Raw genomic sequence first — 27,259 nt, 5'->3', positions numbered from 1 at the left:
ACAGGACCATTGGCCTTAACGTTCTCACTCTGGCTCGGGCATTGGAAAAGGGCTGTCTCCCCTACCTGTTGCCATCCAATGGCATCCCTTGTGGCAGGGACAGCCACTGCCTATATTAAGGAAGTGCATAACATATGCTGAGTTTTCTTTTCATGCAATTTAGCAGCTCTGTGTAAGGAGAAGAAGCCAGTACCATGCAGCCACCCAGCTCTGCAGATCAGTGGTGATTCATGGCTTTGCATTGGACCAGACGTTAGGAAACAGTGGTCAAAGGTCCTGATCAAAAGCCCATTGAAGTCAATTTAAAGACTCCTAGTGACTTCAGTGGGCTTTAAACAATAGGACCACTGTTTTTCTGCTGTCTCATGGAACCTGCTTGCCTCCGCAAAGACATCTTTTAATTCCTTACTCTCTAACATCACAGAGCAGTGACGCCCCCAGGAGGTTGTCTGGAAAGGCTGGGGGAGAATTGCCCTGAGTCCTTGTCTCTAGGAAACTTTCTAGCTGGTTGAGAATCAACAGTTAGCTGGAGCAAAGGCTGGGCACAAATCTGCTCTCTGGTGTTCTCTAGTAAGTAAGAGCTCTACTGCTGCGCTTTACGACAGGCTTTGCACGATCAAACAGGCCACTTCTTTGCTGTAAAGATAAACTAGGAATAGCCCCTAGGTTGAACCCCCCAAACTATTCATCTGAAGCCTGGTGAAGGCTTTGTGCTTTGGTGAGAGGGCTTTGCGATCAAACATGGGCTGCTGCTGTCATGGATCTCCCACCTAGCTTTCACCTCAGCTTTATCATCCCTACTTTTGAATTGCATTGAGGTGGGAGGAATTAAGGTCTGTCCAAAGTGCTGGAATAAGAATTTAAAATGGATTTTTTTAGTGGCTCTGGGCTTCCATTTGGCTGACTCCTTGGTAACTAATTAGTTCTTGGAATTAAGCCATTCCACTTTAAATTCTTCCTTGTTTGTGGAAAGGAAGACTTGGGCTTTCACTAGAGGGAGGAAGAAAACCAACCACATTCCAGACACAATGAAATCTCTTCCTTAGATACAAATCAGAGGCTCAAGTGTCTAAAAACCAGGGGGATCTTCTAAAAGCATTGAGTGGATATGTATATTTTAAGTGCTGTAACACTGTTTCCAATTGCATTTTTCTCTCTCGCACTTTTGAAACAGAAGGAAGACCCATGACTCTGATAAACATGACCTCAGTTAGTTTCATCAGACTAAGATTGACATCTCTTAATATACCCAAGATTTATATGGCTGCTTCCTGCAGGTCCTTAAATCAAAGCTTCCACTCCACAAGTGAGGTATGGAACTGCGCACTTGACTCATTTTATCCTTTGATTTTTAAAAAAATCAAATCCCAAACTCCCCCCTGCTCCACTAGAGCAGATGACATGAGTGGGTTCTGGACAGCACATACTGTGACAGTGATTTTGAAAGGAAATCTTAAACATTAGCAGTGTGGCATCCAGAACGATTGCATTGTATCTGCTGGCTAAAGTGGATGATGTGCTGCATTTATGATCTCACTCAGATTCTGTGCTTGAAACAGAAATTCAGGCAGCATGAGCAGAGACCATAGTGGAAGGGGGGAGAGGGACAGGAGGGAAGAATGTTGGAAGAAAAATTACACTGGCTGCCCTCTGGTGGCTAAGATCTTAAATGGCACGTTTCATGTATGCTTTTAATAGGCCCGACTTTCCCTAGGACTCAGCACCCTCGTGGCATTTTTGCCAGACTTTCAAAATTTTCACCCAATGGCTTGGCCTTCTTAGAAAACCTGGCCATGTGTTTTGGTGCCTCATTGGAGTGGAGCAATTCTCAGAATTCAGCCCTTACTGAGGGTTCAGAGCTCATTTGAAGATCTTGCCCCATATGGCAAACTTAGCGTTAGTATACGGAGAAGCTGTGTGACCCTCTGTCTTTCAGTGCAGCATGCTCACTTCTCATCTAGCATGCACTGCTTACAGCTAGCCAGAACGTGATACTTAGCTTGATACATACATTGGGGTATGAAGAGAAATTACAAGATCCCATCAACACCTTAGTGCACTCCCTATGTTATTCTGCCAGTCAGGCCAGGCTGTGATGCTAGTGCCCAAACCAGCACCACATTTAGAATTATCTGCCAAGGGAGAATGAGAGATGAGCTCACTCTTGCCTGAAATGTTTCCCTATGTAAAGGTCTAGCAGAAGAAGGCTGCATCAGGAGATGATCTGAACCAGAATTGCCCCAGTGAGGGATGTGAGTTTGAGAAAGGGGATGCAATCGTTATGGCTGCGATGTAGCAATAGATAAGCCAGCTTAGTTCCCAAGACCCCAGGTGTTGAGCACTCCTATGAACTAGCACTAGGAAGAAGAATAAACGGGTAAGGATAAAACATACACACTCCAGCCAAACTATATGTAAAAACCAGGTGCAAACCAGTTGGAATGCAAAACTGGAGAGGACCTTGTGCTGCAAAAGCTTAAGCCTCACTTCAAAGTGAAAGGTACTGCACTTCTTGCAAGACAAAATGCTCCACCAGATTTCCCTTGGCCTCTCTCAAACATACAGAAAGGACCCAGCTGCAAATACTTGGCCAAGAGAATACAGCCAGTTAGAACCACAGCAGTACTGTGTTTATTGCTTGTTATTAGTTAAATACACTATCCTAAAAGCTTACTCAGTCACACTGGAAACACTAATGACCCATCTGGACACCCAGTCACCCTTACCTGGTGTTGTCTTCTACCATGGAAGGATCAGTGACTTGCCACCTCCTATATGTACAGCCAACAGTCCAGCTCACTATTTTCATGGTGATAAGGCTGAACTACTACTCCCTAAAATATTGAATGTCCTTTATAGGGTACAATATTAAATTGTCCCCTCACAATCAATGGCCCAATGACCAGCCACAAGCCATTCCCTGCTGCAGACAGTTTTTGTCTGACACAAAGAAAACACAACCACTCCTGCTGAGAAAGAAAATTAGAATGGCTTCTGCTAAACCTAACTGCCCCTTGACCCCTGGGGTAATCTCAGCCAACCAGAGATGACACCATGTGATTTTCATGGCCAATTGTAACCTACCTAATGTGCTCAAAATTCAAAAAAGCAATGCTAAAATGGTCAAATTTTCATATTTGACCTTAACACCAAATAGGCTATGGGAAATTTTGTTGCAAATTTTTGAAAACTTTGTGTAATCACTTCCATTTTATGAATGTAAAGAGTGGTTTTAATGACAATATTTATGCCTGTGGAGCTAGTTGCTATTACTAGCCCATTTCCCAAAGAAGTAGGCCCATGACATTTAAAACTCAAGACACATTTGAGTGATGGAGGAGTGAGCACACACTGCTACCTAATCAAAAATCCCAGTTTATGCAGGCAGACTCTTGCACCTCTGAGGAGCTGGTTGCTGGATTAGGACCTAAACTGGTCACTGTTGAGAATTTTTCCAGATAAGGTACAGCTGTGTTGTGATGAAAGCCTGTTGCTATGCTGCAATGCCATGCCAGACCTGGATAATGCAACAGTAAAGTGCCATTGCAACGCCATCATGTTGTGATGCAAGGCCACACTTTTGAGGTAATGCCACCACCGGCTGCACTTAGATTGGAGCGTGAGAGAGCTTTCCATCGTGAAGTAGTGCCAACCTCAAGCATTCAAAACTGAAGTGTCAGGCTGTACCCATCAGGAGATTGGCTTAAAAATCTTTTTAAAGCAATGAATGTTGCATTCTGGTTTCTGAGTCTTTCGGGTGCGCTTGCTTCACATTTGCAAGTTTTTCACTGCACCCCGGAGGACTAGCACTTCATTTTTCTGAATGAAAGATGAGCTGCTTGTGCAATCTCTTGATTTCAGCCTCTGGAGTGTAAAAAAACCCCACCAAGTGTCACAGAGCTCGCAATTAAATATAAGAGACAGCAACAAGGCTGCATGCTGCAATGCAGTGTCACAACGAGATGTCTTCACGGTGCCCAAGACATTTTAGCATACTCCAAACTAGAACCCTAGTTCTTCAATGAGCTCTGTGTGGGCAGGGTCCCCTTACGCACAGGGATCCAATCACATACATGGAGCTTCCTGCAAGAGCCAGACCTTATGTTTGCAGGGTGAAGTAACAGCATCAGGCCCAGAACTATTGGGTTGGATAGTGTCATTGAGCTCCATGGTCTCCTGCATTATCCAAGAAAGACTATGAGGTAATGTGAAAGCCTGGGGAAATGGGCACTGAAAGAAAACCTCCCCAGACTAAAGCTGCAGGAAGTGTTTGTTCGCTAGGGTAATATTTTTTCCCCTGCTGTATTAAAAACTGATGCCACTGGCTCAAGATCTGGCTTAACTGTGTTGAAAAATTTTGTTTAAAAATGACTCAAGAAGCTCACTGTACAATAGGCTGACCAGACAGCAAATGTAAACAATTGGGCTGGGGGGTAATAGGAGCCTATATAAGAAAAAGACCCAAAAAATCGGGACTGTCCCTATAAAATTGAGACATCTGGTCACCTTAAGCGCCACAGAAAGAAAGAATCTGCTTTAGCATTTTAGCATATTCCTGAAAGTCAAAAGGGAAAACAGAACGCCCACCAGATGGCACAATTGCTCCATACAGCCAAGCTGGAAAGCTGTGTTTGCAACTTGTAGCAACTAGCTTTACTCCCAAAAAAAGAAGGGCCCGTTCCCAAGCCTTGAAAGTGTGTCACATTCCCAGGAGTGCACAGCTAGGCCCTGCACCTGCAATTGGTTCTGTGCAAGTGACAGCTCATGCCCACATCAGGTATGGCTACTCTGCAATTAAAAACACACAGCTGGCCCGTGCCAGCTGACTTGGGCTTGGCTAAGGGGACTTGGCTAAGGGACTGTTTAATCACAGTGTAGATGTCTGAGGTGAAAGAGTCTCAGAGCTCGGGCTAAAGCTCTAGCCCAGAAATCTACACTACAATTAAACAGCCCCTTAGCCTGAATCAGCCGGACAGACCAGCCATGAATGTCTAATTGCAATGTAGACCTATCAACCGTTCCGGTATCACAACCCCAGGAGTGTGCAGTTGGGCTCAGATCCTGCAATCGGATCTGTGCAAGTGCCCATTCATGCCCACAGACACCTATCAACCTCAATGGGGGAGGGGGCTCCCAGCCATGGAGTCACTTGCAAGACACGGGCATCAGCAATCACTGACTAGTCCACTCAAAAAATGCTGCTTTAGCAGAGGCAGATGAAAGGTGTCTTAATGCCTTCACCAAAAACAACCCCCCCCACCAATGTAATATCTATTCCTTAAGCACAGCATGTAGCCTTCAATATGATTCTGACAGCAAAAATACACATATCAAATAAAGATGTGATTATGGCTGGTTTTTAATAACACTACTATGGAAACCTGCGGCAATAAAGTTCATTAGCTACTTGCAAGTTGCTGTCTTCACTCAACTCATGTGAACAGTCTTGGCCGCAGATGCAACATTTGTAAGCAGCAGAATGCCACATGCCTAGATTCCTTCAGTGAAACACACCCAGTCATGTCACTGAGCTTTTATAAGAGAATTAATATAGTACTGTACTGTTTTACAGGCTTGAATATACTCGTTAGCTGTAAAATAATCACCCGATGGCAAACTACACAGGAACTCAGCAATGAACCACCACCTGAGCCTGTTGGTTCTGCCCACAGATCCAGGGCTGGGTGCACCTTTTAAAACTGATGAATTCAGGGCCTTTGGAGTATTTATGCTAGGATCATTAGCCCACAGATTTTTAGAGCAATGTTCTCTGTTGGTATCAGCGGAAAATTTTGCTTTTAAAAAAAATGGATGGGTAGATATGGTCCATAAAGAACAGTGGTGTTCAAATGTTTGATGGGGAGACAAATCCTAATAACATAGAATATCAGGGTTGGAAGGGACCTCAGGTCATTTAGTCCAAGCCCCTGCTCAAGGCAGGACTAATCCCCACAGATTTTTGCTCCAGATCCCTAAATGGCTCCCTCAAGGACTGAGCTCACAACCATGGGTTTAGTAGGCCAATGCTCAAACCACTGAGCTATCCCTCTCCCAGCCCTTTTCATAAGGCAAACAGCTAAGGGACAGGTGTAACCAAATTTTAATTTATGTAACTATATCCTGTCCACCTAAATATTTTATAGTTTTAATTGGGTTGTATTCTTCATCTCCTTATGCGCTGGGGACGGCCTTAGTGTGTGCAGTTCCTTTCCAGAGCAGATATGGCTGCATTTCAGTGATAAGTAGTATGAGTGTCTTAAACAGCAGGTCCAGTAATTGCTTTAGCCTCTAGAAAGCACTTTGGCACTTTCAGGATGACAGCAATTCTCCAAAGTGCAATTCCCAGATCATGCAAACAAAGTCACACATCTGTGCCTAACTTTATGCCCTGTCGAGTAGTGCCATCTAACTGACAGCAGTAGGGCCACCCATAGCACATGCAGTAAGGTCCTACTTCTGCAAAGCTTAAGTCAATATTTCTAGAACTGCCCCCCTTGTCCAAGATGAAATTGCAGCTGTATAATTCAGTTTCTTCTTTATGATCTTTGGATCAATGGAGAAAACAATGAGGGTCACTGCTATATTCTCTGAGATAAAGCAGCATTCCTGTTCCACATCTCGCAGCAAGCATAAATGCTGGTTCACGCAGGTATAGGATGTGAAACACCTGCAGTCTCTTGCCAGTAGTTTCAGCGCCTGCTCCTTGAGTGGCTATTGACTGAAGCCCTGCACATCCTAGATCTCTAGCTCAGCATGATATAGTCATACAGACAAGATCATGAAACCTATTACTTTTCAATCCCTGGCGAGCCGTGTGCCAAAGGTTGCCAATCCTGCTCTAGATACATGTGCACAAATCCCATTCACAGCATGATGAGTTGCACCGGTACTCTTGAGGGCAGTATTGATCCTGGAGTGTCAGTGGATTTTGTATATTAAAACATAAAAAGAATAAGACCCTATCCAGCAGAGGACTGTACTCCCACGAGCTAAGTCTGTTTTCCCTAAGCCCATGTGTGGAGCAGGGAACCCAATGCACACTGAGGCGGGAAACTCTTCACTTCCTAGATATTCAAGCTAGCTTTTTGAGAAGTGCCTCAGATTTGGGCATGGTACATTTTGGCATTTAGGGTCTCTGTACACTGGTCTATAACTAAAAGAATTACTGCAAAAGTCAGTCTTTAAACCAGTTTAATGAAAATACAAGGCTTACGTGTATCAGCTTAAAGTCACCAAGGTAATTAGGGGAAGAGTGTAACAAGTCATATGCCTTAGTTCAGCTCTAATCTGATGTTTTATCATCTCCCCTTCCCACCTTTCATACCAGGTAATACTCAACGTAAAATACTCTTATCACAAGAGTAAACTTGCCATAAAAAAAAAAAAAGGAAGCCACCCTATTGACTATGGTGACTAGTAGGAAATGCTAGTAAATATTTAAATAGCTTAAGTCTACCACATTGCTCTTTAGTACCCCAGAACACATGCTGTCTTCCAGGCTGTTCCTCCCATCTAGTAGTGTAAACTCAGATGTACACCAATGTGGCTATATAGTGCAAAGCATGTAAAATGTATGCAAGGGGAAGAATTTCCCTGAGACAGCCCCCTGAATGGAGGAGGGCTCTTTAGCAGCATGTGACTGCATTTTCTAAATATATGTATATATAATTTACCTTATTTATAAGTTCCCAGATTCAGAACTGGAATTGTGACCTTAAAGTCAGTCTTTGCATCTCCACATGAGGAGGATAACTGCACATGCATTTCCAGTATCCTTTCTAGCAAGGTTCTCTTCCACTTAGAGCTGTATTCTAATACCTAGGAAATCTTTTTAGCACTTGCATTACTGCAACAACTTCAGGACTTATCACATTTAATCACTGATACTTGCAAAGAACTGTAACATCAAAGGAAAAATGCAAACTTTAATCCTTAGAGTGAGAAATAGAAGAAAAGTAAATCACTGTATCTTTCACACATTCTAAACAGAAGCTTAGCATAGTCCTACTCACATGGCCAGTTGATTGTACTGAGTGGGCCTCCACTCTGCAGCCAGACACTAGTGGGAGATGTAGGCAACATTTTTCCAAGTCAGACAGTGCAGTGAGTGTATTGTACTCTCCAGACCAGTAGGCACAGAGTACTGGACAAAATGCACTTTGTCCATGGAGAGACAGGAGAACTGGAGAATACGGAAAGGGGCCTTGTCATACCACAGCAATAGATCAAGGGATGAGGTTCACTGGCTCCTAAAGGAGTTCCCATTCACTCGTCCTCAGCAGAAACCTGCTTGCTTCAACATGTGGTCAAAAGGACTGGGGCCATAACGGAAGCTCACGATCACTAAGGTATGTGGCACTACAATGATTTTACAAGTAAACTAAAGCTCACTGAGCCCTAGCAATAGCTAAACTCTTAAAATATTTGGAGGCACAAATGTGTGTGTGTGTGTATTTATTTTATTCATAATTTGAGTTGTCTTGGGATACCAAAAGTATTTCTAATTAAGGTGATTTAACAAAATTGCTGACCTCATTTCAAAACATCCACTGATCCATTTCTCATTCAATGGCAATATCAAAATGTTAAAAGGAACATAAAAACAAACATGCACACAATTGTACAGTTTTCATAAAGGTCTATTTCATTATTTGTGGGTAGCGCATTAAACAGTTAAATACATTTAAATAATGTATAAGTGACTGCACTAATGCAGAATTGATAACTAGATAGGTAACCAATTTAACTAGAAACCAGCTAACAAGTAACTGTCTAAAATACTTTGAATACAGCTCTTGTTCTAGGTCATCCCTCTTGGGAAAAAAAGCCTGCTGATCACATTGGAAATACATTTTTAAGGCCAAATTCTTCTGATATCCCTTCCTTGCAGCAGTTTCTTCGGCTGTTTCAAGCTTCCAACTCCAGACCAAGACCAAGTTTATGACCTCCAGAATTGATGCTCTTCCCATCTACCAGGGCGGAAAGTGTAAGCTTCACACCTGTAAGATTAAAACAATCCCGTGTCAACAACATGGAATCTGAAAGTGCTAGCCATTGTATCAACCAACAAGTCTTCGTTTCATCACAAGTCCAAGTTAAATTATAATTATTTTCCAAGGTAGTAATTCAATAGTAAAGCAAGTTTCTAAAGCAATTTCTATTTACATACATCAACTCCATTTAGCTTTTAAAAGAAAAGTTGTACAAAACTAAGTTGAACAATTGTAGGTACCAAATAACGATCTAGGGGGCATATAAAATGCAACTGCTTCACACACAACTAAAAAAAAAAAAAACAAAAAAAAAACCCATGCAAATTCTATCTATATAAGTATCACATTTTATATATTGGATTTATGACACTTATTTACTCAAACTAATATGGAAAAAGCAACAGAGTCCTGTGGCACCTTATAGAACAACAAATGTATTGGAGCATAAGCTTTCGTGGGTGAATACTCATTTCGTCAGACGCTGACGAAGTAGGTATTCACCCACGAAAGCTTATGCTCCAATACATTTGTTGTTCTATAAGGTGCCACAGGACTCTGTTGCTTTTTACAGATCCAGACTAACACGGCTACACCTCTGATACTTAATATGGAAATGAGCCCTTTCACGCATTATAGGTCACACAGAGAAAAATGTTAAGTATATGAGACAGCCATTTGGGAAAAGTGTGATGATGGCTTCTCCCCATCCTTAGAGGGAGGATTAGAGATACTGCACAAGATGTATTTTTGCCCAGACAGAACAACAACTTCCATAAACATGAGGAAAAAGAGTGCAATTTTGAGAATGAAACTACCTTAATCCTAGCTGTTTAGAGAGCTATCAGCAACCAGTAAAATCAGATATAAGTCCTTTGGAGGAAGACAGTGAAGAATGAAAGAGACCATCTTATTTTCATTTGCATCTACTAAAAACTATCCCCCTAACAGAGAGAAAGAATCTAGAAGTATTCTTTTGTCTGAGCCCACAAGGATCTCAGCAGGGAAAGAGACTAGATTCAGTAAGCTACTGAGTCCCTTCTGACTACCCTAATAAAATCAAATTAAGATCCTGTATACTGAAAGTTATTTAGATTCCACTCCCTGCCCCAAAACCTTGATCAGAACAAAGGAATGCTAACACAAATGGGTGGATTTATAACTCTCACTAATCTGAGATCCAGAGAGCATTTTGAAGCAACCCAGAAAAAAAAATACATTAAAACCAAAAACTTTTCAGGCCTTCTTAAGGTATCAGAAAGCAGCACACAGGGAAAAAAAAAAACAAACAAACTTTTTTTCCAGTTGATTGCAAGTCACCTGTAAGGTTAAAAATCTACAAGAAACCCAAATATTTGGAAATACAGAACAATTAAAAACTAAGTTATGTCAACTCTGTCCCCCACTTAACAATTCCAACTTCCTTGGCATACTCCTTTTTTCCCCAAGACATAGTGGTGTTTTGGATCACAGATTTAGAAAAAGATCCTCCAGCCCGTGCATGCAATACGAACAGCCAATGTACTTACAAAGCTTTCCATTTATAAGTGTGCCCTACACAGCCTTGGTTTATAATTGGTTTGAGGTCTCCATTGTACACATGCTGTATCTGTCACCTGGATCATGCACTTGCACATAGAGCTATAAGGATCCCTCCGTATTAGACAGAATCAGGCCCTTACTAAGGAGCAGAGGAGTGACTACCAGTTCCTGATTAGGAAAACAGGACGAATGTAGTCAAATAGTTTGCTGAGTAAAGAAGGCACAACCCGGAGGCAATTAGGAATAAAGCATTCTATTTTTAGTAGTGTCTGATAACACAGTGTTTGTAAATGGATAGATAAAAGCAGGCTGAGTTTCTCAGATATGGAGCAGACTAAGCAGTTCAGCTACCTTTAACTGCATGCATGAAGTATTTGGAATTTCTCATTAGTTTTTAACCTTAACTCTAAATTTTCTTGTGCGTTTTTGCAAACCTGAAAGGATTTTTATCTTTAAGTTATGGATATAAATTTTTTTTCTGGGAATTTCCTTAGTTTTTAACAACAGAAAGAGCCTCTTCCTACTTCTGCCCATGTGCTTGTCCTAGGATTTCATCCTCCTCCCCCCACAAAAGCAGCAGCTGCAATCATCCAAGGTATGCAACGGAAATTTTGAGAGGCATTATCTCTTCTTGTCAACCACAAAGATGAGTCCCCATATGTTTTAATACACTAGCAGTTAACTGTCTTCTAAACCAGAAGTTGCTTCATTTCTGAAACAAAACTACGCTGAATGAGTTTGCTCCACAAGACAGCCCCATTGTGTATATGGTGTTAATGCTATTTGGACAGAACCCGTTCAACCCAAGACCAAAAACAGGTCAGTTTTTTCTCACATAAGTCTGTGTCTTAATGGTTTATTCACTATCATGTTTTATAACCAGAAGTGATTTAAACAAACAGCACAAACGGACAATCACTGAGGACACTATTACCAAGGTATTAACTGAACACAGATAAACTGTTAGCTGGTGATCAAAGGATGCGTACATTACTGCACTTGCTTAATATCTTCATAATAGTTTTAATGTGAATTAGGTATTCAAAAAACAAAACCAAACAGTTCTTTCACTCTGCTGTAAGAAGTTGATTAATGGTTACCAGCCAGATGACAGCTGGACATTTTCTATGAATGATGGTTAGACCTTCCAGGATACTACCAACAAAAATGTTCTGGTTAAATTAAGATTATTAGACTTGCTTGTTGTCATTGCAGCATAACACTGCATTGAGTTTGGAACACATTTGAAATTCATCCTACTGGAAAACAAAATGGAGGACACACTTAGCCCTAAATATTCCAGAAATGCTATTGGATTTAGCTAAACAGAACTCAAACTCAGTAGGAGTTTTAGTTTATGGTATATGAAACTGTCCAAGTACGAGTTAGCCTCCAATATAGATTGAAAGGGAGAACGACTGCAGAGATAGTCATTCTGAAGAGAGGAAAGAGAAGCCATCTACTGTAACTGCCATGAGTGTATAGATAATAATTTCAACAGCAGTTCCATGCATAATACCAAGGAATGCATGATTGCAGTGAAGTGATTTATTTATAAAACAACATTTACCTGGCCTCAAGGTCTGGGTGTAACCCACTCCAACTAAACTAGAGTTGTTCACTTTTGCCTGCAACAAAATGAAAAGTGGAGTAAGAAACAGCAATTCAAAAGAAAACTATGAAAGAACGTTCTTTGCTATAACCCTGTAGTGACTATAACAGCTGTCACCAAGAACAGACATCGCAAATTTAAAGTCAGTTTATATTTTGCAGTATCTTTGTATTTTCTGGATACACTACTCCCCTGCCTCGCAAAAAAAAAAACAAAAACAAAGCCATACACACACACACACACCCCCCAGTCTTATCCCAAAGGGAAAAATAATATATAGTTTGAGTGGGCAGGCAGAAATTTACCTTTCAAACCACATTCCAACACAATCCCTGTTACCTGAAATGTTTGCTTAGGACTTCTCTAGGAAGAGAGCCAATTCACCCTTTTATTTTTAATGCTTCCGAGATTAACTCTATCAGAACAAGCCACAACATCTAATAGTATTCGTTGAAGAAACACAATGTCATAGATTCACTCAAATCAAGGAATGGCCATTTAGTTTTACTGGGCTGGTACATTTCTATGCTAACCATCATTGTAATGCTCTCAATCAATAGTATGTGCATCAGCACTAGAAGTTCAGGCTTGCAAGACTTATTCTAGACTCAATGACATTTGTTGCACGGACACTACCCACTTCAAAACTGAAGTTAAACTAAAGCAAGCCAAGCTCTATTGTAGATAGGGTGCTGACTGGTACAGAAGAGTTCTCAGCATGGGAACCCAGTGCAGTAATCTGAAAAAGTGTCTGAACCACCTCTCTAGAGTGATTGAATGTGTAAGGCACTGAATTGTGTTACTATAGGCACAGTAAGATGACTTCCTGTAGAAAAAGTAAATCAGTTACTTTGTTGTACGTAACTAAAGTCACATACTTTACAAGATTTAGTTGTTAACATCTGGGCTATCACAGACCTTTACATTAGAGATACAGAAGAGTAACTGGCATACTTCTTGACCATTCCATATCAATATAGAAATTTATACTACTATAAAAGATATCCAGCTGTATATTTACACAGAGCGAGAGGAAGCTTAAAGCCATACTTACAGAGATGGAAGCAGTGGAATCCAGTTGGTATTTAGCTGCAATACCAAAACGAGTGCTGTTGCTGCCTGCTGTCCAAGCTAGATTTACAGCAGTATCAAGACTGTCACTCACTTTCTGGTAAATTGAGCCACCAAATTCTGACCCGTCATTGCTGTAAGATATTTGCAAGTGAAATTAAATTACAGGTTTATGTGTATAAAATATAAAGTCCTACACTTATATTTAGCTTTTAAAGTTTTACTCACCTGGGGATTTTTTTGTATTTTAAAACATGACACTAATTTATTTTTCCATTATAAGACATTAAAAAGGAGGGCAGATAAATGTAGTTTGCAAGGAAGAATAAGCTATTTTAGCAGAGTCCATGAAAGAAGCTTACTCCGATCATTATATTGCTAAGGGTGATACTAATGTGTTCACTTGCACAATTAAGCTCATAAATACTCTAGGTAAAAATTCCTCCTTCATAGAATATCAGGATTGGAAGAGACCTCAGGAGGTCATCTAGTCCAACCCCCTGCTCAAAGCAGGACCAATTGCCAGGCAGATTTTTGCTCCAGATCCCTAAATGGCCCCCTCAAGGACTGAACTCACAAACCACGGGTTTAGCAAGCCAATGCTCAAACCACTAAGCTATCCCTCCCCACAAAATCCTGGCTCCATTGAGTTCATGGCAAAAACCTCTGTTTAGTGCTGAAACTAAGGAAGAGTAAGAAATGTTTGATAAAGACATGCAAGTTATAAATCAGAGGCAAATATTCAGAATAATCTTGTGGTTACTGGAAACGATGTTTCTAAGTAGCATTATAGTATTACTGTTAAGAAAAAAAGTCAAAGGACGTTTTATTCTAGAAAAGCAATACCATTTTCAAATCTTTTAATAAACTTTGAAAGCTGTTCACTGCAAGTCTGAACAATCCTGGTTAAAATTTATATTGTCTTAATTCCCCCTCTTCCCCTTCTTTTTTAGAAGGGGAGGGTGTGCAAGTGTGTGATCTGACTCCAGTGAATACCAGTAAGTTGCTTCCTACCTTAACACCATGCAGATTTAAGTTAACATCACTGAGACATCAGTAATGCACCATTATCATAATCATTCAGCCTGAGAAGTCAGCAGGAAGGTGAGAAAACCCACAAAAACTATATGCTTTGCCATGTATGGTTAGATTTCATAAACTTGAGGGCATCCTATGTTAAAGTACCCTTTCAGGGCAAAAGGAAAGGGCCTAAGAATTAAAAGCACTGGCAAAGCATATTTATTTTAACTATATCATGCCAACTGTAACTGCTAATAACTATTTCCTGTAAGAGATCACAGGGAACAAGTGTATTATTGTAATGCAGTCTTCCCAGTCGCAAGGAGGGGGACAGCTACTTCAGTCTACTTTGTAAACATAACACCACTTTCAGTATTGCTTTCTATATTTTGCAGATTACAATGCATATATTACAGAAATTACTTCATGTACGTAACAAAGTAGTTAGAAAACAAGCTATAAACACTAAACTGAAAAGAGGTACAGAAGTAATTACTGATCAGGTAAAGAAAATCTCATGTGTTACCCTAGTTAATTCTGTACGAGGCTCTCTCACACAGAGCATATTTGACACTTTCACAAACAAGTGCTATTCATTCAGAATTTGAAGCTTATGAATACTCTTACTACAAGCTTCTCAAATACAGTTTGTTTGTTTTTTTTTTAATACTCACACGTTAGTGTGCAGTTGGAAGTCTCCAGTTTTGTAACCCACAGAGAAGTTATTCCTTGTCAGCTTCGATTTGGCACTATCAAAAGTCATCTGATAACCAGCAAGCCAGCCCTCATAACCAACGACTGCCGAGCCATGGATCGCAGGTCCAGCAAAATCAAAGTCAACATCACAACCAAGATTTACGCATTCACGTTTATAAGATGACTTAATTTTGCCACTTTTCTTCCTGAAGCAAAGAAATTAATTTAAAAAGGCTTCATCCTCTTCTATCAGTCTAATTTTTACTACTTAACCTGCAGTAGACACACAAAGGCCATTAGAGAATAGGTGTCAAGTTGGGGCAAGACATAACTGACTAGTCATGGAACCAAAATGCAACAGCCCATGAGAAAGTTTCAGAAAACACAAGGATTATACATTTGAAGACTAAGGAATGAAGAAACTTCTTTACTTCCTTATCCCGCCCAAAACTCCCATTAAAGTATCATCTTATATTTGTGCTAGCAGAGCCTTGAGTACTATTCTAACAAATCTAATACTCTCATTAGGGTGCCAACTATCCTGTTAAGGAGCAAAACATTTTGCATCAGTGCCACAAGGAGCCACATTCAAATATAACAGCCTGGATTAACAGCAGTAGTTTTGAGCCACCAATTTCAAGCCATATACATACTCTTCATTCACAGTTATATTAACCTATTAAATATTCATTGGACCTTTACATGCAAAGTTATTCCCCTTAACATGCCAAAAAGTACTATCTTAACAAAAACAAAACTCTTACCCCGTGTTTGGTGAGAAGGTTGTGTCAAACGTTAGCTTCAAACCTTTGGCAATCTAATGAGGGGAACAAAAGCTATTAGCTCAGATCTGCTGGCTAAGTGAAAAAATTAAATAAAAGTAGTTTGTCAATCTGTTACCTGATCTTCAATCGCAATTTCTGTTCCCAGAGTGTTATCTGTGTTCCATTTTTCTGTGAAAGTCAGACCATACTCAGCCCATTTGTATTTGGTCTCCAAGCTCCCATTCACTTTCCCTGTGTCTGTGTTTGATGAACCAGCTGTTGTGAATTCCTAGTAAGACAGTATAGGTTATTCCTGAATTGCACACATCCCAGAAAGTCTCACATGGTAAAGGTATCTTTTTTAAAACTTAAAAAACTAACCATGTAAACAGTAAGGTAGCATTGTCCTGGTCAACCAGTTTGAATTATACCCACCCCCTTCTGTAACAATTTGCTAAAAAGGATCTTCCAGATTTTCAAACTCAACCAGGAGATAGCAGTGTATGTGCTGATACTACACAGTTCAAAAATGTAAAACCCAATTTCAAAGCAAGGAAGTCCACTGTGCTATAAGCAATTGAACTATATTATTCAGTGTAGTTCATGCTTTACACTTCTTTCTGAAGCAATTTGTTCAAGTCATTGTTTCCTTAAAAAGCAGAAAAAATGTTATTACAAGTACAGAGGTGAGTTTGGCGCTCATATTATTGAAGGGACTAATATCACTGATCAGAGCCAGGCCCAGTGCAGACATCATCCGAGACAACTCTGCCAACATGCTGCAATCCTCATATAATACTATTGCTATTCCCATCTTTAGTGCCCAAAGAGAGACTATATCATGCTACAATTGTGAGATGGCCCTACATATACATTTTAAAATAAACATTCAGGGATTAGAAGAAATTTTACAGTTGCAATCGAAAAATGATTTAAACCTAAGTCTCTAGACTAAAGGGCAGCACTTTGGTTCTTAACTAGGGATTTTAAAATAGCCACACAAGTGAGTCAGGACTCCCAAGTAAAAATATTATTACATAGGGAGACTGTGACATTAACTGATAGTAAGTTTATTAACAGATTTCCATTCCTTACATAGAATTATAATTTTTTAGATTCAGGACTCTCAATGGATAACTGTTATGCTAAGTTATTTTAAAATAAACATTGCAGTTATTTATATTACAAACACCTTAGTTATTAAAACTGAAAGTTATAACACTAGTTGCTTCTCGCTACTTGTCTTCTTCACTTTTTGCATCTCTTTTCCTGGAAAATGGAAAGACTAGTCAATATCTACCTAATATCTATCTAATTTTGAAAATCTAAAAATAAACATGGACATGGGCACAATGCTGAAGTGTTTGGTTAGCAAGTGCTGCAGGGGATACTTGTTAAACAGTCTTTCCACTCCATTTTATTAATGATATGGAAAAATTTCTGATGGTCTTTAATTAAAAAAAAAATTATATATGTAAATTTTGACCCAAGATATGCCTGGCTGTGGGTTTGTCTACATGGTGTAGCAGCGCACATTAGATGGGTGTGAATTCAAAAGCACACCAACATGTTGGTAGACCGTGCTTGGGCATACGTATTAGGGAACTTTTATTTAACGCGAGCAGGGTCTATTTGGTCCAGTTAATATGCAACACATTGGTGTGCTTTAGAATTCACACCCCTTTGATGTGCACTGATGCACCATGTAGACAAGCCCTGTTTTCCCTTACACCCACTAGAATTAGCTACCCGCTCCTTAAGGTACTATATGTATTTACTACTGCTATGTGAAGAGTATGTTTAAACCAAACATTTCTGGAGCATTGTATCAATCTCACCATACACTGAAGGAATATCTAGATTTCCTGTAGACAAAAGAGGTATACGAATACCAGAATGTGTTGCTAAAGATTTACCTTAGTTAAGACAACAAACTTTAAATTTATTAAATGAGGTAGCTTTATATGAAAAATTAACTTTGACTAAGTGATGTTTACTTGCAGCATATTATTTAGCCACTAGATGTCTGTGCAAAATACAGCATTCCAGACATGGTAGCAGTCCCTAGTAAACAAGGGAAGAAAAAACTGGAACTCAAGTTGTGAGAAGCCTGTTTGCTTGTAGCAGTCACCTTTTTCTTTAAGGAATACCTACTATTTAAGGCAGGCTGTGATTTCACAAATCAAGATAGCAACTAAAGGCTGAAGACTATTAGTGATAAATAGCTTATGCCTTATCTACACTAGAGCATTGGCCTGCTAAAGCTAGGGTTGAGAGTTCAATCCTTGAGGGGGCCACTTCGGGATCTGGGGCAAAACCAGTACTTGGTCCTGCTAGTGAAGGCAAGGGGCTGGACTCGATGACCCTTTGGGGTCCCTTCCAGCTCTATGAGATATATCTCCATATATTATTATTATTATAGATTAAAAGAGGATTTGCCAATATAGCTATACCAGGAGAGCACTAGTGGAGAGAGAGCGAGAGAGCGAGCGTGCTTCTTTTTTTGGCACAGCTTGAACCTGTTCCCCCAGAAAGAATAATCTGTACCAGACAAAGGAAAGGACTTTTTCGCTGATATAGCTATCTATCCTAAGGCTTTTGCCGCATAGCCATGTTAATCAAGAATGTGATTTTCCCACACACCCGCACACACCCCTAACCAACAAAGCTATGTCAGAAAAACTTTTTGGTGTAGATCAGGCTTTAGAAAGATGTTTAAAAGGTTAGACGTTTTCATGAAATATAATTAGTATGACACTACAATGGCCATCAACCGTCATTCTTCAGTTTGTAAACTATTCTGCCGATTCAGACAGAAATATCCCCCAGGGCAAAATACTGAACAATTTGTCTCCTGCTCAAGAATCCAGCACTGGTTAGTGTCAGGGGTCAAAGTGACTGGTGAAACTCTTGTTTCAGTGTTCAATAGTATGGAATCAGAGTTATAGAAATGTAGGACTGGAAGGGACCTCAGGAAGTCAATAAGTCCAGCCGCCTGGACTATGGCAGGACCAAGTAATTACAGACTATCCCTGATAGGTGTTTGTGGAATCTCCATCACTGGAGATTTTGAAAATCTCCCTTGGAAGCCTATTCTAGAAGTCCAACTACCCTTATAATTAGAAAATTCTTCCTAATATCTAACCTAAATCTTTCTTGCTGCAGATTCAGCCCATTACTTCTTGTCCTACCTTCAGTGGACATGGAGAACAATTGATCGCCATCCTCTTTACAACAGTCATTAACATATTTGAAGATTTATCAGGTCTCCCAGATCCCACCCCAGCCTTCCTTTTTCAAGACTTAACATATCCAGTTTTTTTTAAAACCTTTCTTCATAGGTCAGGTTCTCTTAACCTTTTAATCATTTTTGTTGCTCTTTTCTGGACTCTCTCCAATTTGTCCGTATCTTTCTTAAAATGTGGCACCCAGAACTGAACACAATACTCCACTGATGCCTTGCCAATGACGAATAGAGGAGGACAGTTACTTCCTATATTTTACATACAACACTGTCAATAGACCCCAGAATGGTATTAGCCTTTTTCACAGTTGCATCTCATTGTTGACTCAATTTGCAATCCACTACAACTCCCAGATCCTTTTCAGCAGTACTACAAGGGTCTTGAGAGATTTACACTGAGCACAAACAGAATCAAAGAATATTCAGAGAAAACTAAATTAAATTTCTATATATATAGTCTGATATCAGTTCTACCTTTAAAAATGGTTCTACTATTCATTCATTTTTACACACAAAATGAGTGACAGCCAAAATATACCCTGTTTAGCAACTTTACAAAGACAACAGAACAACTACTTCTGACTACTGCATGTCAGCATACATGGCAATGTGATTTATGTTTGGAGCTGCAGATCTCTATGGCCTGCTGAAATGTACTGTACAGCAAACACTTATCAAAGGATTCTGTCAACTATCTAACTTTGTCCATAAAAAATCCCTTTGATAAGCAGGAAAATTAGAGCACATTAATCAAAAATACTGTGAATTTAAAACTCACCACCCCACTTGCAGACTTTGTTTTCACGTCCAGTTTCACCAGCCCAAAACCTTAAGATAAAAAGTACACTGTAATAACTTTAAAGTGTGCGTATTTTGTTAAGCAAAAAATTAAAAAAAAAAATACTTCAGCCATTGACGAGAGCAGTATAAATCCTATGAACATTGAAACATTTGTAGTCAGTGTTGAACTGAGTAGTGTTCTCTCAAACTTTAAAGTGAAAAAAAGGAATAGCGAAGGCCTGTTTATTGTACACCAATGACTACTAGGGGATATTTTCTCAGTTAACTAAACGAAAGTTTTTTGTTTCTGTCTACTCCACAAATTCAACTCTGCCTCTCAAAGACAAAGCTGTCTCCTTTCTGGCTTTTATGCTGCCACCAGTAAAAGATTCTGAAGTCTGAATTTAGCTTGAAGTTATGCTGATGTGTGAACCAGAATAGAACACAGTTTATTCTACAGCACTACTGAGTCAACAGAGCTAACAAAGGTTAGGACTCAAACTAGGAAATACAGTTCCAAATACACAAAGGGAGTAAATTTAAGAAGGTGCCATTTTTATGTTGTCACCCTTCTGACAATTAGCTGTACTTCATATTATACTACGCAAATTATTAGATTTAGGGTTGTGTTTTTTTCCCCCAGAAATGTCACTCTTATATTGACAGGGTGAGATTTACACACACTCACTCCCATGAAGCCTCCTGAAGGATGCTCAGTACAAGAGCCCACACCACACAAGTTGATTTATTCAGCTTTAAAATAATCAGAAGTTATACACACACAAGAATCAGTCATACCCTCTACTTCTTTGCCACTATAAGGTTGCTTCCTATCATAGTTATCTAGTCAAGTCCAATTACGTGTCCCAAGCAACAGGTTTCTAAGCGACAGTTTAACAGACCTCAAAGTTTTTATATTTGATATTACAGTAGCACCTAGAAGCCCTAGCCAGTTATATGTTGTCCAAATACACAGTAAAAGACAGTCTCTACCCTGAAGAAATCACAGTTCAAATAAATAAGAGTGTGAGGAAAGAGAGATAGATGATATAAGCAGAAGATTGGGAACTGAAACACAGATTATGGCCCCAATCCTGCAATAAACTCTGGCAGACTACCATGCTCTGCAGCGCCCCAGTGAAGTCCATGAGATTCCAAGGGTCTTGCCTAGCAGGAACTCATTGCAGGATTCTGACCTACAATGTGATCCCCAAGGTCACAGAGGCATTTTAATACCAGAAAGTCATGTTGCTTTAACTATACCTGCTTAAAGCAGCACAACCCCACAAGTGTGAATGCAGTTATACAAGTACAAAAAGAGCTTTGCACTGGTATAGCTATTCCAATACAGCACAGGAAACAACCACCAGCATATGACACCTTTAGGTCTAACAACTGTGTCCACTCTAGGGGGTTCATCAATAATAATGTGTTTTTTTTTTTTAAACAGATATAATTAAAGTCCCATACCTAACCAACAATTATTATACGATAACTTTCAAGTGTAGACTAGGCCATAGGAGCTGGGACTTGAAACTCAGTTCTTGATTGCTAGTCAGCTGTCTTAACTACAAGACCACACCTTCCTCCCTAGAGTACTACTATAAAACCCATTCCTTCCTCGTTGTTTACATCAGATATTACATACTTCTTTCCCATCTATTAACTTCTAAATTAGCCAATGTGTGCGTGTCTAATTTTTCTTCAAGTCAGTCCCACAAGGTCTCTAACCATTTTGCTGCTCTTGTATGAACTCCCTCCAATTTAATTAAATCCATGAGTTTATCCCAGTGTATACAAGCACACACAAATTAACATTCCAGAACATGTGCAAATTAAAAATGTTAACTTCATGTCCCTCAGCAAAGTGACATTTCTTTATATTGCATTTTTCTTAAAGTATTATTCCTACCATAGCCTTTGTTGAAGATATCTCTGGCAGATTTGCCAAGATCTGCATATGATGGAGGGATTGCCATTGGAGCTGGAAAGAGAGATAACAGGTATATTAATATTGAAACATATCATCTAAAGATAAACTATCTTTAGTTCTAAACCCACTGTGTCTTCCAACAAGAACGCATATACAGGACAATTAACAACAGATGGCTCAAACTAAAGCAGTACATGATACACCTATAGATTTTCATAGAATGAATACTGACTATTTCAAAAGTGGCATGGGTTTACCAAAGTTCCTCCCCATGTAGATTCCAATATGGATTTCCCAATGTTTAGTTAAAAACGTAAAATGCTCCATATTTCAAGAAATTGCAACAGCTTTCAGAGGAGAAAGATGCCATTCCAAACTGGGGCAATGGAAAGTTGTAGGAAATTGTGATGAAATCAACAGACTCTATACTCATCAGGATTCCCATGAGATATTTTTGGGAAGACCCCACAGGATTTTTTCCTTTTTTTTTTTTTGAAAGGACACATGCAGGATTGTGTATCTAGTTTGCATCTATTTTTGGCCCTGTGTTTTAATACCAGATATCTAACTCAAGGAGAGAGATTCAAAAACACTAATAAGGTTATTAAATTCAACAACTGTTTTGATAAACTTTATAGAAACTCTACACACCCACCTGCAGTGAAGAAGCCAAATATTTTATAGCTAACACCATGTCACTAGTTTTAGTGACATTAGTAGATCTGTTATTTTAATATTTTAAAAAGTATTTAATGACCAATCTAGTTAGTCTAGTTAATGCATCCCCTTAATATAAGGGAGAGATGGATCTATTCTGTGGTCCAACCTCTTGCTTTCTCATGCTGGCAAGAGTTGGGAGCAGGGCAGAGGGAATGTGATCAGATCTTGCTGAAGAAAGCACACACCATGTTGCTCTGAAGCAACTTCTATAACAGAAGCTAGGTTGATGGGATCTAAGTGGAGATCCTCCAAACCAATGAGAGCTATCAGAAAAGTGAAAGAGTCAAATAAAGGCTTTTCTTGGGGAATGCAAGAAAGCTTAAGCCTTTATAAGCCAATGGAGGACAGACTAAGGTGAGGCCAAGTGGCTGGAGAAGCACAAAGTTTTGGCAAGACTTCCCTCAGCATGGGGCTTTCGGCAGGTTAGGGGCGCCTAGAACACTTTTTACTCTAATGTGATTACTACTCACCCCTTTCAAACACCCACCACAACCCAACTCCTCATGTTGGCCTTCAGGATTATCTATCACTGCTCATTCAACAACTCATCACAATGCAAGGCTGTTATCTCCTTCAGTGGGAGCTTTCCCATAGACTTCAACCGGAAAAGAACCAGGACCTTAAAAAGGGCCATTGTCAATTTGAACTCTGCAGTCACATTTTCATATGTGAAGTGTCTATATAACCCCATCTCCCATGTGAAAGCGCCAAAAATAAAAAAGGAATTATAAAGGGGAAACAGTGAAACTGACTAGACAAGGAGTATTGTCAAAAGTACAAAGTATGCAAACAAAGAGAAAAGTTCTCTAATCTCCTTCAGCTGTAGTGATCTTGTGTTACAAGTTAATAGATAAAAGTTACATTTGTTTAAAATTTTACATTCATAGTGTCTCTAATGAGGAATTAACACACAGTTGCCTCCAATATGCCACCTGTTTGCCTCCTTATTGAAGGAAGTGTACAAAGGAATTTACATTTTTACTAATCTGTACGTCAGAACATTCAATGCCTCCATTTTGTTTTGTAGAGGAGGCACTAAATTGTCATCCAATAGGTTTCAAAGACTGACATCCTATTGAGATGAAAAGGGCAGCTCACACTTCATTTTTTTAAAAGGGGTAAATCAAGTCCTGCAGAAGACAATGGAAATTCCACAGTGCTGATTTTTGGAAATCTCTGTGAGCCTTAAAGCACATGGGATCAAAGCAAGGTTCAAGAACTCACACTTTTTCAGAATGTTTCTCTGTAATTTTTAAGTACCAGAAACAGTTATTGTAAAGAGAAAATTCAATATTCAGGAACAAGTAACAGTCACAATAATACTTTGTTCTGGGACTTAACATTACCTTTCTATGGTGCTAGTACATATGCCAAGTGTACCTGTGTAACTAAATCTCATTTTAATGGGTTCACATATAGTCCAGCTATCCCTTAGGTAAGTGTTCTAGGCTCTAGGCCAGCTCATTATTCTGAAAAATAGCTGTATGTCCTTAAGAGTGGAATAACCTCGGCATTACAATGAAGCAGTTTCTCCCTGCCCTTTTAAAAAGGGTGATTAATATTTATAGATTAAACAGAAGATTATATATATTACAGGTTTTAACAGCTTGTTTGTAACTTGTTAATCAAAGCAATTTTAAATTATAATACACAATTTAAATAATTTAAAAAAGCTGCCATAGCAGACTAGTTACCACCTTAAAGTGAGAAAATGTTTCAATTGTTTAGAAATGAACAGCTGTTGTTTGGATTGAGCTATATAAACAATAAAGGGAACTTTGCTATTTTCCATCCTACCGCCTACTGTGCAGTCAGACTTAAAACAACAGCTCTAACATTAGCATTTTAAAATAAAGTGTTAAGCCTTTCTTCCAAACCACCCCCCCCCCCCAAAGAAAAAGCTATGTCTGATTTCGTTTTTATAGTAGTCTTCAGCATCACAAAATTTTGGCAGTGATAAAGTAAATAAACCTTTTGTTTTTGTGTAGTAAAACAAATTCAAAAGGATAATCTCATACCATGGCATCAGATTAACGCTAAACAATGCAGGTGCCATGAAAAGTTATTAGAGGAGGTAGCAAACAATTTATAATAAAATTGCAGATTAGAAAGATACTATGAAAATTATGCTAATTCAATTATAGTAACAAACATTTGGGCTGGTACATGTAAGTTGCTAAATATTTGTTACATGTCCTTCCTGCAAATAAATGGTGACTATAACTGCGTGAATATCACCATAAATATTGTCGTTATGTCTTAAAATGCAATCTAACCTGCAGGCCTGTAATTTTTAATCTTATGTTAGTATAGATTAAGTGAGGGACCAATGGTTAACATGTGTCCTTGATGCTTTTATAACGATCTTTCCTGTAATGTAGGGTGACCAGATAGCAAGTGTGAAATATCGGGACAAGGGGTGGTGGGTAATAGGAGCTCATATTAAAAAAAGCCCCAAATCTCGGGAGTGTCCCTCTAAAATCGGGACATCTAGTCACCCTACTGTAATGCTACATTCAATGAAAGAATAATGCTAAGCCCTGTCTGTCATCAACCCTGTACTTCCCCGCCCTCCATTTCAATTAACAAAACCAACCCAAGTGAAGTCAGATGCAGTTCTTTTTCAATCCAGTCTCAAATTTTCAGTTTCTTTTACTAAAAATTAATATTAACCAGGTAGATTTTAAACATTATACTTATAAATCCTAGACACTTATGAACTGTAAATTTATGAAGAAAAATCAACTATTTCAGCAATCTTGTTCCCGATTGTGACTGATGCAAATGGCAGCTCCACCTTTATCTGTGGCTTCAAGCTATCCCTTTTTCCTTGTGCATTCCTGGAAACATGGGGGTCACAACTGTTGCTCCCAAGAAAGCCAAATTAAGTTTTCCCCTTTACCAAAGAAGGAAGACAACTGGTGATTTAACCACAAGATAAGAAAATACTATTAACCTACCCTAAAGAAATACAATTAGTGTATAGTGTTACCACACTACACCTTTCCCTCAAGGTATTCTGTCTAACTCCTTCACACCCTCATATTAAAGACACCTTGAGGAACTCTTGGAGGACTGACGTAAATTTTAAAACGTCAGAAGGAGGATCGCATTTTTAGGCAGATTGAAACTGTCTTGAAACCAACTTTAGGAAGAAGCCTGTCGAGGATGGATGCCTTTTGGAGGAGAATGATGGGCTGATGTTAGCCCTCTGAGTTCAATATTTATCGGTCCTTTCCGATCTTATACAGCTACTAATCTTACAACAATTATATTTAGCCATAGTCTTGCTTAAACTCTTTCCCTACTTACGTCTCGGAGGCGGAGGGGAACATGGTGGAGGATAAGTCATAGCTAGGCCAATCTAATGAATCTACAAAGAGGGGGGGAAAATCAACATTCACGGATGAGTGAGTGAGTGAGTGAGTGAGCGATGTCTCTCTAAGCATGGACCAGGGGCCACGCCCGCCCCGCTACGGCCCTGGCAGGGAACGGGCTCCCCGCGCAAAGGCCCAGCCACACACGCCGCGGCTGCAAGGTGAACGCGGCCATCTTAGGCCTCTGGCCGGCCGGGCTCTCTCGCCACTCTGCTCTGAGCGGGCAGCGCAGCCGCCCCCTCGCCCCACGTACCCAGCCGCGGCCCCAGCCCGAGCTCCCAGGACAGTGGCCCACTACCCAGCAGGGCAACGCGGGACGGGGCTCGATCCCGGGGAGGGGCGCGGGCTGCCCCACCTCCCCCCACTCACACAGCCCCGCGACCCCAGCCCCGAGGCGGGGCCGCCCCGTCACCTGGCCGGCGGGGCTGTCCGAGGGGAGCCGGGAGGGCCGCGCCGTGAGGAGGCCGCGCTGGCTGCGGCCGCTCGAACTGGAGGACGAAGTGAAGGAGACACCGACTGACTAGTCGACCCGCCCGCCGCCGCCGCGCAGGACCCCAACGAGCCGAGACTGCCCCACCAACCGCCTGCCCCGCCGCGGTCCCCGCCTCGGACAACACCTCGCCCTCAGCTGGCACACACCGACCTCACCCCGAGGGTAAAGCGGGAAGCCCGGCGGCGGGGGCTAAGGGAGGAGGAGACCGACGCCGAGCAGGCGCTGCGGAGGGCAACCCCAGGCGACAGAGGGGTCCTCTGAGCCCCGAGAGGGAAGGGAGGGGCCTGCAGGAGCAGAGGAGAGAAGGCGGGGAGGGGCGAGACGAGGCTTTAGAGGGCAGGTGCTGGGAGGAAGCTGTGTGGGAGAGGCTAGGGCAGGAGGAGGAGTAGGGGGCTGTAGGTGAGAATGGATATTGAATACTGTGCGATCAGATCCCCATCTTCTCTCTCACGCTCTTGAGATGGGGAAACTTTTTGGTAGAAATGAGAATTTGGGGGTGGAATGGGGGTAATTGAACAACCCTTGCTAATGTGCATCACAGCTGCAAGGCTTCCTGCAAGGGTGAGGAGAAATAAGACAGGGGCTTTTGAAAGCATGCATCTGCCCTGTTGTGTCCCCAGTATTTGATGTGTTGTTGGGGATGTGTTTTTTCTTTTTTAAATCCACACTGTTTCCTAAAGCTGTCTACGCTACCACTTATGTTGCTCAGAGGTGTGAATATTCAACCCCCGGAGTGACATAAGTGCTAGCGTGTGCAAAGTGCTTTTCCCACCAATAAAGCTACTGCTGCTCCTTGAGAGTGGATTAATTTTGTCGACGGGACAGCTCTCTCTAATCACCATAGATCTTACAGTGTCACAGATGCATCAATACAGCTGAGCTGCTGTAAGCTCTCTAGTTTATACATAGCCTTAGGCCTGGTCTAGTCTACGCGTTTAAACCGATTTTAGCAGCGTTAAACCAATTTAATGCCGCACCCGTCCACACTACGAGGCCCTTTATATCGATATAAAGGGC

General features: G+C 40.5%; 1 protein-coding gene across 1 annotated transcript; it reads right to left on the bottom strand.

The window, feature by feature from the left end:
• Nucleotides 1–8,816: 8,816 nt before the first annotated feature.
• Nucleotides 8,817–26,295, bottom strand: VDAC2 (voltage dependent anion channel 2). The gene is made up of 10 exons (XM_050960288.1): nt 26,162–26,295; nt 25,685–25,745; nt 21,632–21,703; nt 19,718–19,767; nt 15,832–15,984; nt 15,696–15,748; nt 14,910–15,137; nt 13,199–13,349; nt 12,103–12,160; nt 8,817–8,999 (listed from the first exon to the last, which is right to left on the bottom strand). Exons 2-10 carry the CDS (start codon nt 25,722–25,724, stop codon nt 8,908–8,910), a joined length of 897 nt encoding a protein of 298 aa, XP_050816245.1. The 5' UTR covers nt 25,725–25,745; nt 26,162–26,295; the 3' UTR covers nt 8,817–8,907.
• Nucleotides 26,296–27,259: the final 964 nt, after the last annotated feature.

This window comes from Gopherus flavomarginatus, chromosome 6 (assembly GCF_025201925.1).
Source record: "Gopherus flavomarginatus isolate rGopFla2 chromosome 6, rGopFla2.mat.asm, whole genome shotgun sequence".
NCBI classification, from domain to species: Eukaryota; Metazoa; Chordata; order Testudines; family Testudinidae; genus Gopherus; species Gopherus flavomarginatus.
This window is presented reverse-complemented; position numbering and strand designations above follow the sequence as displayed.

Coding starts and splice junctions, on each gene's coding strand:
- VDAC2 (XM_050960288.1), bottom strand. CDS start 25,724: ATGACTTATCCTCCACCATGTTCCCCTCCGCCTCCGAGAC. Junction 15,985..19,717: donor CAAAGTCTGCAAGTGGGGTG/GTGAGTTTTAAA, acceptor CTGTCTTACTAG/GAATTCACAACAGCTGGTTC. Junction 15,749..15,831: donor AAATTGCGATTGAAGATCAG/GTAACAGATTGA, acceptor TCCCCTCATTAG/ATTGCCAAAGGTTTGAAGCT.